Genomic DNA, 13,577 nt, shown 5'->3' on the forward strand with positions numbered 1-13,577 from the left:
GAGAGAGAGGGAGAGAGAGAGAGAGGGAGAGAGAGAGAGAGGTGAGGAGTAGGGTGGCGGAAGAGGAGGTTGAGATGAAGAGGCTATCTACTATCCCACAAGTGATACGAATATCCGGCATTGTTTAGGTCTCCAGGGCTCAAGCGGGCTTATCCAGACTTATCTGGCCGCGATCGTTCCAGGAATCGCGTTCCTAGCACGTTCTCATTGATATCTCCCTTTCCGACGAGCGTGGGCAGGACGATCTAGTTGAAGCTGCTGGATAGACCGCGGTCGGATCGCGCGTTGTTGTTGCCTTCGGAGCAGGTCGCCGCATGTCCGTTGTGTGGACATATTATTATGCACGAGTTGTCGGATGAAATGGCGCCGTAAATCATAAGGAGCGAGACTTTCGCGTGTACCCGTTCGTAAGAGCACTCTTGATTTTAATCGCGGCAATTTTCGCAATTTTCTTTGGCTCTTTTCCTCTCGAACGATCTCACCACTGAATAAATTCACGATGAAGCAATCAGATGTTGCACCAGATCTGTCCGCGAATTTTTCCGCATCTGTCAAGGCGCAAAAAACGTGATTCGTCTCATCGCTCGTCTAAAGTCAGCCTTATTTAGTAACGTCACGATGCGTTTGATCCTTAACGGGACTCTCGACAAATGCGAGATGAGAGTACATGCGACAAGGAGCGCACTCGGGTCGACGAATTCTCGGGAAAAACGGGATTCGCAGCTAAATGACCGAAATTTACTTCAATTACGAAACTTACTTCAACTACGAGTGCATAGAACGCGCAAGGCAAATTCGCGTCGGATTTTTTCATACAGCATGACCCCGTTAATGGTACAATTAGACCGGGACAATTAGACCGGGACCGTTAATTAGACAATTAGACACACAGAAAAATTTAAGCAGTAAGACGTAAGCAGGAAGCAAATTGACCAATCATAGCCGCTAATTCTTGGATCGTAAGAAGAATCGTCGATTGTGATCGGTCAATTTGCTTACTGCTTAAGTTTTCCTTCCGGTGTATCCAGGCCTTTATTTGGAGAACACACCAACTCATGATAAAACACCCCTGACCGCTAATTTATTTCGCTTCAGCTACTCGCCGCGCTGCCCGCTACAAACTCCCGGCAGCTCTGGATTATGTTCGCGCGAAGTCACTTCGAGAAAGGGAGAGACTATCCCATCCCCTTTCTGCTTCCTTCGCTCGTCTATCTATCTCTCTTTTTCTTCCCCCCTCTCTCTCTCTCTCACCCCTCATTCCTTACAAAGCTCCGTTGTGTTATTGGTTATTGCGATGTGTACATGTCGGTGTGCACGCGATACACATGACCACCGTCCGTGTAATAGCCTGTGAGAAAGCATCGTCGTGGTGCGCAGGAACAACGAGAGTGGAAGAAGAAGAAGAAGAAGAGTGCCTCTCCCCCCGTGATGTGGTATCCTTGCCGTCTCTTCGCGAGCGGGCTTCTTTGAAAAAGACGTCAAGAGAGACGTCTATCCCCGGCAGGCACGCCGGGTCTCCGCATCGCACCGTCTCTTCTCCTTTCGCTTTTAATCTACGTTGCCTCTGCCCCACCTACCGGAAGGTAGCCGACTGTTCGCGGGTAGCATTCGTGCACACTTTGTCCTTGATTCTCTTTGAAACTCAATCACAACATAATTTAAGGGCTAATCGTTTCAACCTCTTGGTAAGCCATCTAACAGTTAAATCATGTCTGTCTGCCTAATTTGAAGAAAAAACGAGGTCAGACATATAATTTAACTGTTAGGTGGCTTACTAAGAAGTTTAAACAATCGGCCCTAAGAGGGGAAATTTTTTTCTACCCCGAGTCGGCCCGAGAGTCGCTCGCCGCAACTACACAATGCCGAATTCTGAACGTGATCTCGTAAGGGTTAGCGAACTTCTTGACATTTGAACCTACCCCACTCAGCTATATCTCATCGTCATTGATCGAAACGTGCCATGATGGCTCGATGACGTAACGCTCTATGCCGTCCGCGCTCTCGTCTCTCACCCGCTCGAAAACGTAGCAGATGAACATACTCGAATGCTTAGCAAATAAGATACTACAGACAATCAGTGCGAGTTACTTTATTAGCTAATGCATTGGCCAGTCTGTTTACAAACGAGTCATTATCGTGAATTAGATGATCCGCTGACTGTAGCACGGAAGCCCGGCAACGGGTTGCTCGCAATGCAAGCCGCGATATACTCGCAAAATATCTTGTTTACTAATCTTGTTTAATTATCGTAATATGTTGATTGATTTTTTCTTTATTACATGTTGTAGCGAATGCTGATTCGGCTGAGTCTTTGACTCTTCTAAATTCTCCTGTTGCATCGATCTCTTTGCAAATTTCTTTGGGAGTGATTTACACTCTTTTGTTTCGCGTATGATAACTGTATTGATCGAGAGCGCGAGAGTGACTTCATTCGCGATTCGCGATTGCATAACGCGAGTAAGGCCCGTTCACGCAAGTCACATTGGTCGATTAATGCCAGTTAACGATTGCCAGTCGCTTTCTAGATCATAATCTTAACGACAATGCGAATACAAAATCGGAAAATTTCAGTCAGTCGCGGTCGACTTTTCCTTTTTTATACTCCTAAGATCAAATCCTACAGCATCCTACAGCAACGAATCCCTGGAAGTCTAATAACAATTAATTTCTTTTTCTAAATTTTCCTGGGGCTAATTAGTATTAGTTAGGATTAATTAGGATATATCCTTAAAAATTTATAAAATCCGAACAAACATGATGGAGCACGTTGAATTACGGATGTAATTCGACGGCTGCCTCGCAAGCTAGCCATATACGTATCAGTACTGATTTTATCGACATATATATGACCCTCTTACCCAGCTCTACCTTCGCGCGCGATTGTAAATATAAAAGTAAAAATGTCCATATTATTCAACATTATTCGCCGAATTGCGATGGAACCGATGGAACTGATAAAATTGATAATTAAAAAAATCGACGCGTCTCGCCGTTATTAAACGCTTGTAATCGAAACTTGATTCTCGTGCCCCAGCCTCTTCACAATTATTTTATCGTACCGTTATTCATGATTGCTCTCGCATGCTTTTTTCATCTCATTGTGAATTACTCAACGAGAGCCTTTAGAAGATTTATTAGTCCTCCCGCCCGACACGAACCGGTAGTAACCTCAGTCGAGAGGATCCAGATGCGAGATCGCCGCGATCGAGACGGAGTGGCGTGAGTCGCCGCGAGTGCTGCATCTCGCGATGGATGTTACCGTCGGCCACCGGGAGACACCTCGGCGATCACCCGGAACGAAGTCGTTTATTTGCTGAATGACACAGCGCTCGCCGCCGCGTTTGACGGCCGTTTATTTTTCGACGATATTTAAAGGAAAATCACGCCGCGGGCGATCGTCCCCGCCTCGTCGTCCTCACGTGTGTGAAGTTGGCACAGCATCTTTTTGCACCGCAAGTTTTAATGCAAGTTCTATTTGCACCCGCAATAGTTCTACAGTTCCTGATCGGTTATAGCAATAGTTCCGCCGAATTTGATAAAAAAATGGTACTTTGAAAATATGCGGTACTAACTTCCCGTAGCACCGCAACTTTAAAAAAAAAATCATTTCAATGGCATAATCTTACAGTTCTCGATGAGTTCTATAGTTTCTGATAGGTTTTAGCAAGAGTTCTGGCCTCTAAGTATTTTTAAATAATTTTTAAACCCGAGCGATGGCACCGCACCACAAGAGTAAACTATCATTTAAAAGCAGAATGTAGCTGACTTTTTCGCATTTTCCTGTAGTTCTGCAATAGTTTCAACGATTTTTAGAAGTTTCAAGAAGAGTCCCGGCCTCTAATTAATTTTAAATAATTTTTAAATCCAAGCGCTAGCACCGCACCACAAGAGTAAACTATTATTTTAAAGCGGGGTGCAGCCGACTTTTTCGCATTTTCCTGTAGCTTTGCAATAGTTCCAACGATTTTTAAAGGTTTCAAGAAGAGTTCCGGCCTCTAATTATTTTTAATTAATTTTTTAATCTCAACGCTGGCACCGCACCACAAGAGTAAACTATCATTTTGAAGCGGGGTGCAGCCGACTTTCTCTTCTTGAAACCTCTAAGAATCGTTGGAACTATTACAGAACTACAGGAAAATGAGAAAAAGCCGCACCCCGCTTTAAAATAATAGTTTACTCTTGTGGTGCGGTGCCAGCGCTTGGGTTTAAAAATTATTTAAAAATAATTAGAGGCCGGAATCGAAAAAGGAAAGAGAGGAGGGAAAGAGACGAAAGAAAGGGAGAGAGCAGGTAATCGAGATCGGGGAGCTCGCGTTCGCGAAGTACACCAAGTACTCCGAGTACTCTCAAGCTCGGAGCGACCTTCCAATTGCTTCCTGGTCTCTCTTCTCTTCGATAACAGCGCTCACCTCCTTCTCCTCCCTTCCTCACACTCCGCCCTGCGCCCTGCGCCTCAGGAGGACAATTGCGGATTAACGACAGGACGTCAGTATCGATTGTTTATCGTGTGAAAGACGATAAACCGTCCGTGAACGTCTATTGCACTAGCCATGTTACACGTCGAGGAGAGGAATACTCGGATTATGGCCTGTGAACCATGGCATCTGCTCTCAATAATTTCCGCTGTGAAAATACGGCTTTTTTCTAGCTCGAAAGTTTACGGAATATTGCATACGGAATATTGTTACGGAATATTACTACGAGCATAAAACCCACTAACTGGACGGGTTAATGAGAAACGGGTCGCTGAATTGAAGTTGGAAAATGCAATTGTTTGCATGCGGTATGAGTATTCCTCGATTGCGAAGATAATATACCGTTCTGTGTGCATCGTATACAAATGAAAGTCAGAAATAAATATAACTAAGCGAGATACACGGGTAGTTGAAAGTAGAACGCGGTTGCTAACACTTAAATTTGTATGATGGAAGGATAGCAGTAATGTCTAACAGTGTAAAAAAAAAGAGGGTCACGCGCCGAACATTTTCTAGGTTTGTAACGTACGTGGCGAATCAGCTCTCCAGACCGACCATTTATCTCAAATTACTTTTTAATAACAAATTCTTTAATTCCGATCCCCAATAAATTTTCGAATACGCATTTGATTTCACATTTCATTATGACGTTAATAATAAATTGTTTTGCGAAAAGTTTCATACTTGATTTCAAATAATAGTTATTATTAGGGAGGGTCCCGATTGTCCACAGTACGATTAACCACAAATTGTAATGATTGGTTCGATCTGGTAATTCACTAGATAACTCTTAACATCGATTGATTTGTGTGCAATCGTACTGTAGGCAATCGGGACGCTCTCTCATTATTATTTAATTCAATTCGTAAATTATTTCAAATTATTTTATTATTCAATTCGTAAATTATTACAAAATATTTTTTTAAACGAAATAAATATTTATTTCGATCAGCAAATTTGATATAAAAAAATATGTTTTTCATTTTATGAAATATTTTTCTCAGTATAAATATAATTAATAGGTTGAGACATGAGACATATACACATTTTTTTTCTTCACAATTTCTTAACAGAAATTTTTTATTAGTTTTGTAAAGTCAAAAATACAGCAATTGTTTGGTCTACAGCAATTGTGTTGTCTATATATTATGGTGCTTATATATTATGCCAAAAGTACATTAATTTATTGTTTATATATGCCATTAAAAACGCCATAGTTTTGTTTATATAGTATTGTATAGAAGTGTGAATATTTAAATGCGCATTCGATGAAATACAATAATTTTGTCGAGTTGAAAAAAATATTAGATGCTAATAAAATACAATTTCGGCATTCTACGTCCTTCGCTATGGTTTAATTAATGTGATGGCGATATAAGTCCGGATTAAATATTAAAAAATAATGATTGATGTGAAACATTGTAATTGTTCGACGATAATTATAACTAACATATTGATATATATATTTCGCTTTGTGGTAACGACCGTGGTGATGACCGTCAGATCGGTCACAATTTTTAACCGAGTAAGGCTGCGTTCGAAAACGTCACTCGAGTACTCTCCCTCTCTTTTTATCTCACTCTTATATTTCGCTCACTCCAATGGCTATCGTCTAGTAGTGTGCACACAGTGTGTGTTTCCGAACGCAGTATAGTAGTGGTTTGCGAGAGTGTACATCGGCACATATGCCCTTATTGTCAAGGGAGGGGACCACTACCAGCTTTACCCTTGGGATAGGGTAGCATGGTTCTTACTAAAGGCCACTCTACAATTACGTAAGCGTGGTCGTGAAAATAAAAACCATCCAATCAAAGTGTTTTATTCACTGATGCTTCATTCTGGTTGGTTGCCGTGACTACTTACGACCACGCTTACGCAATTGTAGAATGGTCTTTCTATAAAATCTAAAGGCTAGTGAGACGACACGTGATGGGAAGCGGGGAAGTGGTTGAGATTCTCGCGGGTATAAAATTTGGAGCTCAACATGATTTTACTCAGTATTATTTTGACACATACCCGGATATAGTGGAGGCTTGCTCGATGGTCGTGCGACAAGCCGTTCGTCGTGGCTCCGCGAACCCTGCTACAGGGCGCTCGACTAGCTAAACCGCGCGAAATATCGCAAGTCTCCTCCGCTTTATCCCAAATTGACTATTTCGGCTTGACTATGCGCACTCCGAAGGGTGCTCGCAACCCAATAGAAAAATGTATATGAAAGATACGAGAAGACACGCACGAGAGATGATACACGTAAACAAGGCGACAGATACACGCAGAATTCACAAAACGGTAAGTAACGTATGCATAATAGAAACGCGACGCACGCAACAAAGATACACACGAACGCACGCAATCAGAAAGTTTGCAACCTATCAAATCTTAGAATTTATTGAGCGCTAGTTTCAGCCTAAATCGCGACGAACCTCCACACAGTGCTGCGATTCGCGAGATTTTCTCCGCGACAGGAGGCCTTCTGCGGATTCGTACAGGACGTGGCAGTCTACTATTGGATATCGTATCATTTGCGCATGCGCAGCAGACTTTTTGCCGCGGATAAAATCTCGCGAACTCGCAGCACTGCCTCCACACGCTATACGCCAACCATTTACAATAGACAACCGATCATATACTAACAAGGGGAACACCATATGACTGCTCTGGGAATTTTTATACGCCTTTTACAGGCTGTTTTTGGGCGAAAAAAAGACAAGATTTGAACACGCACCTACTGCGTACGAAGCCAACCTTACCTACTGCGCTACCGCTGCTGCTGATTAATAGTGATAGTCGAACGTATCAAAGGTGCCGCGGTTGACTAGAGTCATTTTTAAAAATCGATTTTTTGGAAACTATGGCCCATTGGCTAAAATGGCCGGATACGTGTCGTTTTTTCGCCCAAAAACAGTCTGTAAAAAGCACATCAAAATCCCCGGAGCAGTCACTTGGTATTCTCCTTGTGACTACACCGATCGACGAGCCCGACGGGAAAGACGACCGAACGTGGAGCGACGTAATATTCGCCGGAATCCTCGCCCGATAAAGCCCAATCCAACCCTGTGGCCGTCGAGAAGCGACGGTAGCCACGATATCAAAAATTACGCAAAAGCTCGGCGTTCTCAAAACGCGCAACTCGTGGCTATATATCTTTATCTCACCAAGTTATTAGAAATCACATTTCCCTCCTTCATGTTCTTTGAGCCAGACATCCTCGCTCGTCATTTATTTTTTCTGATGCGACTCGCTATCGATTTTCCAAGCAGTGGTGAGCTCACGGTCAGCCGGAAGCTTGCAAGGTCTAGGATCCTAGCCGATTAATAACTGATTACTGAGACAATTTCGGGCATCATAAGAGCCTCGAAATATGGATTTTCTTCCCGGCCTTTGTTTCTCCTCAGGGAATTGGTAGACACTATCTATGTAGCTCGAGGCTTCTTGGCGATTAGTTGGTTTTGAGTTCGACAGGGAATCCCTTCTCGGCAAACCCATCGACCAATTGTCCTCTCGCGTTAATTTTTGAAGCCCCGACCATCCCGCAGGATCTCGCGCATCGTGTCGCGCGCGAGATAGCATCCCTGCTCCCTCTACCGTTTCGCCTACCGTGTATTGGCGAATTCTGGCAAATCCGAGTCTGTTCATCCCTCGGCTCTTCCACGAATCCTAGTCAGCACGCCCCTAGGCTTCGCTCGCTTACCCTGCTTTCCTCCTTCCGCGTCTTTCTGCGCTGCCCTTCTCCGTAAGACTTGGTGAGTATTTAGAAAATGATTATTAGCCACGGGTTGCCTCGTGCGCAAGGGGTGTACGATGCCAAAATTTACGCTCGCTCGGTCGCTTTCCCCTCTTTCTCGTGGAGGCGAAGGAAGCGCGAGTTCCCGATTGTTTTCCCTTGGCCGGGCGTTGTGTGTATGTGTGTGTGAGGGTGACAAGTAGTCAAAATTCATCATATCACAAAATGTAACGACTCGGTAACAGACTAGAAAAACACAAAATGCTATTATACATTCAGTCGCGTATAATCAAGATACACTGAGAGTGTATCTTTACTTAAATCAAATATTGTTTATTTAAATCAAGTAAACAATATTTGATTTAAGTAAAGATAATGTAGATTTAAGTAAATATGTTAATGGCATCCACCAAGGAAATATTTGTTGATTTTAAGATAATTTTTCTCTCAGTGTAAAGGATTCTTTTTGTACATACATTCCAGATCTTCGAAAGACGATCGAATATGCTCTTGTGAGTAGCACAATTTTAAGAGCGTTATATCTATATTATTTTTTGTCGGTAATGGTAGGTTTAAGGGGTGAAATTACCCCTCAAAGTTTTATGTCTTTTTTAATATCTCTGTAACTATTGCAGATAGAAAAAAACTTTTTAGACAAAAGTTATGCGGTTTTTTATAAAAAATAAAATGGACTAAAAAGTTTTTAGTTTTGAGGATATTTTCACCTCTTAAACGTACATAGCTTCGATTTTTGGTACACATACATCTCCATATTTTCGTCTGTTTAGCTCAATTTAGCGACCTACCTTCAAGTCTAATAATCTTAGAAACAATTAGACATAAACCTAAGACATAAACAAGTCTACGAAAAATGTCTTGTTCTAGATCTGGCCACACTTATAATAAAGGCTGTAGCATCTTAAAGAAGATAAGGAAGACAATAGACTTTTTCTTCAATATAGTCCCATAGTTGCTCCATTGGGTTGATATCAGACGATCCCCGTGGCCATTCCAGCAATGTGTAGCAGTCTGTAGAATGTCGTGCTAACCAGTCAGTCACCATCTTAGACGTATGATAAGAAGCATTGTCTTGTTGAAATACACCATGACCCTCTGGATATGCGACGGCCATAAAGGGATGCACAAAGTTGTTAAGGATGTTTATATAGCTTGTGCTGGTTAGAGTAACGTCAATAGGTATCAGCGGACCGAACATCTCCCAAGAAAATATGCCCCAAACTACCACATTTCCGTCAGAGAATCGTGGATCATCGTTGCATCGCGATTTAAATACTTTTTTGCTTGACCATGCGACATTTTTCCAGTCATCCACAGTCCAGTGTTGATATCTTTTCGCCCACTCCAAACGTACACGTTTATTAACCCATTAACGCCCACAGGACAGAATTTCGACATTGAAGTTCGAGTTGATGCCGTTCAATGAATTTGAGAAAAACAAAGTTCCAAACTACCTTTTCCTATGTTTTTGAGGGTGCTCTTTCAAATGGTAATGGTTAAAAAATTCTTAAAAAATATTTAACCATGGAAAAATTAAAATTAATCCAAAGAAACGTCATTTTTCGCTTGCATTTTTTTTTTTGTAATGACTTTTCGTTCCCTTTTCATTTTTTTTATGACTTAAACCTATTCAGATCGTGGCCTCGATGTCTGAACTTAAAATAAATAAAGTTAGTAAGGTCTAAAAAATTGTTACTAAAACAAAATGGCGGCCTAATTTAAAATTTTTTTTTCAAAACTTTACGAATTTTTTTCTCGAAAACGATAGACTTTATCAAAAATTTTCTAAGAACAGAAATGTCTTAGAATTGATCAAAGAGTACTCTCAAATTTTTTCAGAATGTTCCGAAGCGATTTTCGATTTTTCAAAAAATCGTAAAATCGATATTTTGAAAAACTTCATCAAAAAATCTGAAAAAATTTGATAATATTCTTTGACCAATTCTGAGACATTTTTGTTCTTAGCAAATTGTTGATAAAGCCTATAGTTTTCGAAGAAAAAAGTTTTAAACTTTAAATTACATGAACTAGAAAGCGTTAGTGTACTTAGAAGGAGCTGTTTACATATTTTTGAATATTTTTCATTCCGTTTCGAAATTCACCATTTGAAAATTACCCATATATTTCAATTACACAAAAATTGCAAAAATAATGCACATTTGAATATTGCATTTCAAATCCAATAATTCGAACTGTAATTTTGGTTGATGAATTTCATGCTTTGATATATGACGATCAGAAGCAAATACGCATAAGTTATAGCGCATAATCATAATGGATAGATATTTAACGAAATTTTTGGTTTTGTGAAACATGCCTAAAAAAAGAAAAAGTGATCTTATTTGTGAATCTGATCCTAAAATAAAGCACAACTCGCAATCGGCAATGGTAACGCGTACTCGAAAGAAAAAAATTGAAGCTATTGACAAAGAGAATTTTATAGATGCTATTTATATTCCAGACTCAGATATTTCTGAAGAATCTGATTTCGATGAATCGTGTGACGAATCGGATGGTGACGATGGTTCTGAAGATAGTGTAACAGTGATTCGGAAACATAGAGATATAAGAATAGAGCGCGCGAGTCCTATACCCGTATGTAAGTGGGAGCGACAGAGGGTTAGAAAGAGAGCGCTGCAAATCAGGTCCATCTATCCTTGTCTTTTCGTGTAAGAGTGGGGAGACTGGGGGAGACGGTTGAGCGAGCAGAAGAACAGCATGAGAATGTGCCTTGCATACACAAATACTTAGTCTCCAAACCGTTTGCAAATGTAAATATTTGTATACTTTATTAATAACTTAAAAAATGCCTAGAAAGTGCTGTGTGTGCAGTGTAGAAGACAGTCCATTCGACAATCGTAGTTTTCACTTGTAAGTATTAGAATTAAATATTAGTATCTTTTAATCTAAAAAGCAAATAGATAAAATGTTATTGTTGTATTATTGTTGTGTTAATAGGTTTCCCAAAAATGAATTATTAAGACAGAAATGGATCGAAGCAGTGAACTTAACGAAACCTGTAAATTTGAAATACACGTACATGTGTGGTTCGATTCACTTTGATGATAAATATTTTTTTGAGATTGATGCCAACAGGAAAAAGAAGCGTTTACGTCCTGAAGCCATACCTTACAATATCAATAAAAATACATCTCAAAATGTACTAAATGAAAATGAACCAAGTAATGAACCAGTTTCAAAAAAAATTGTCGACGAAGAGTCATTTGTCCAACAAGTAAAAGATGTAGTTTTAAACGAAGAATTTCCAGAACATCTGGAATCTGTTGTGGACAAAGAGTCTTTAAGCCATGATCATACAGATCATACGATTTCATAATCATGATGATGTTTATTTGAATGAGAAATTATCAGAATTTGAGAGTAGTAATGTACAGAAGTCAGACTGCGATGCAAAGAGAAAAAGGTAATGAGATGAAAAATATGTAATAAAAAATTAAAAAACTACATGAATTTTTGTAATTGTAGGAAATCAACAAGTGTTAGTGGAAATTCTCCTCCAAAGAAAATACGCTTCATGAATTCCACAAAAACAGAATATATTAGCAGAGAAGATTTTGTATCAGATGAGGCTTGGAATAAGTTTCTTAGATTCTTGGCGTATGAAAAACGTACGGTAGCTGCTGGACACTGCAAAACGTATCGAAAACAGAAAGAATTGACGAATCTGAAGACTGTGATAAAAAAATTGGAGAGCAGAAATTAAATAACTGCTGCAGCTTACTTGAAGGTTTCATTTTAAATAACTATTACATAAACTTTAAAGGAAATGTTTAATTATTGATTTTTTACACATTATCAGTAATATTCTAAAAATATCTGTTATTACTTTTTTAAGTACATTTTAGATGATACAGTTATAAAGCGATTTTGTTTACAAATAATGTTTTTATTTAATTGATTAAATGATTATGCAAAAGATTTTTATCTTAAACTATATTTACATAAAGAAATATAGTTTGATTTTTTATTTCACGTCACATGTATATAAGACTTTATTTTTAGTATATCAAGCAATTATGCAGATTAAATTTTTTTACAAAACCGTTTTTACTCTATTTTTATTATTTATTATTGTATTATTCGCATTTTTTTACACTTTGAATTTTTTGTAAAATTAAATTAATAATATATATATGAGTAACAAAAAAATTTGTTGAAATAATTTGTATTATGTAATTCATCCGTACACACTACTAACTCTGCCTATTTCCTTAGGTATTACCACCGCATGTTCAAGAATTAATTGCACGCATGAAAAATAAGAAACCTACTGCTCCTTTCCCTGCCAATTTGAAAAATTTCGCCAGATCTCTTCATTTCCATTTTTCAACAGCATATGAATATTTACGACGATCATTTTTAAAATGTTTACCTTGCGATCAAACTCTTAGAAGTTGGTTATATTCAAACAAGTGTAAACCAGGGATATGTGAAGATGTAGTAAATAATGTTTCTAAAGTTGTCGAAAATGAAGAGAAAAAGGGAAAACGATTGCTGTTTAACGTGACTTTTGATGAAATGAACATCAAGCAGCACAAAGAATGGGATAAAAGCACAGGCACGTGGAAAAGTCTCGTTGACTTAGGAGGGCAAGTGACTGAAAACAATGAAAATGGAGAAAAAAAAATAGCTAATAAAGCGTTAGTTTTTATGTTAGTGTGCATTAATGGTATGTTTAAAGCTCCGGTTGCACACAATTTAGTACATTCTTTAAGCGGACTGCAAAAATCAATCTTACTAAAAGATTTATTAACCAAATTGCATGAGAAAAACATAAAGTCGTCAGTGTGACGTTTGATGGTGACAGAACTAATAGGACAGCTTGTGAATCCTTGGGAGCCCGTTTAAATTATAAAGATCAAAGTAATTTTCGACCTTTTTTTGACCATCCAATTACTCTTGAACCTGTTTATATATTTTATGATCCCTGCCATTGTTTGAAACTGGTACGAAATTATTTTGCTTGTAAAGCAAAGGACCAATAGTGTACAAAGACCGTTCCTTCATTAATTGGGTGTATATAAAGAATCTCAATGAAAAGCAGCAAAAAGAGAAATTACACTGTGCGTGCAAAATTCGAAATAGACATGTCAATTTTTACAGAGAAAAAATGAAAGTATTTCTCGCAGCACAAGTGCTAAGTAACAGTACTTCTACAGCTTTACAGTTTTTACAATTTGACTTGAAAGATCCAAATTTTCAAAATTCTTCAGCTACAGCTGAATTTTGCAAAAACATTAACGATATTTTTGATTTATTAAATGTACGCAATAAATTTTGTAAAACTCTTACTCGAGGCAGTATTGATAAAAACTCTTTACAAGATGTACAATTGAAGA

The 13,577-nt window shown here is 39.0% G+C and overlaps 2 protein-coding genes across 6 annotated transcripts in view; one reads left to right on the plus strand and one right to left on the minus strand.

Moving 5' to 3' along the window:
• Positions 1-13,577, minus strand: part of LOC116849387 — a 242,217-nt gene that overhangs the window by 32,539 nt on the left and 196,101 nt on the right. The gene's annotated exons all lie outside the window — the stretch shown is intronic.
• LOC116849391 lies at positions 10,511-11,965 on the plus strand. The gene is made up of 3 exons (XM_032826518.1): positions 10,511-11,088; positions 11,176-11,641; positions 11,704-11,965. Exons 2-3 carry the CDS (start codon positions 11,526-11,528, stop codon positions 11,939-11,941), a joined length of 354 nt encoding a protein of 117 aa, XP_032682409.1. The 5' UTR covers positions 10,511-11,088; positions 11,176-11,525; the 3' UTR covers positions 11,942-11,965.

The sequence above is a fragment of the Odontomachus brunneus genome, unplaced genomic scaffold (assembly GCF_010583005.1).
Source record: "Odontomachus brunneus isolate Ranch 3 - 2012 unplaced genomic scaffold, Obru_v1 Obru_scaffold_114, whole genome shotgun sequence".
NCBI classification, from domain to species: Eukaryota; Metazoa; Arthropoda; class Insecta; order Hymenoptera; family Formicidae; genus Odontomachus; species Odontomachus brunneus.

What these genes read in the sequence shown, in the direction of transcription:
- LOC116849391 (XM_032826518.1), top strand. Translation starts at nt 11,526, where the DNA reads ATGATCATACAGATCATACGATTTCATAATCATGATGATGTTTATTTG. An exon ending in TGCGATGCAAAGAGAAAAAG is followed by an intron (nt 11,642 to 11,703) that starts GTAATGAGATGA and finishes TTGTAATTGTAG; the next exon opens with GAAATCAACAAGTGTTAGTG.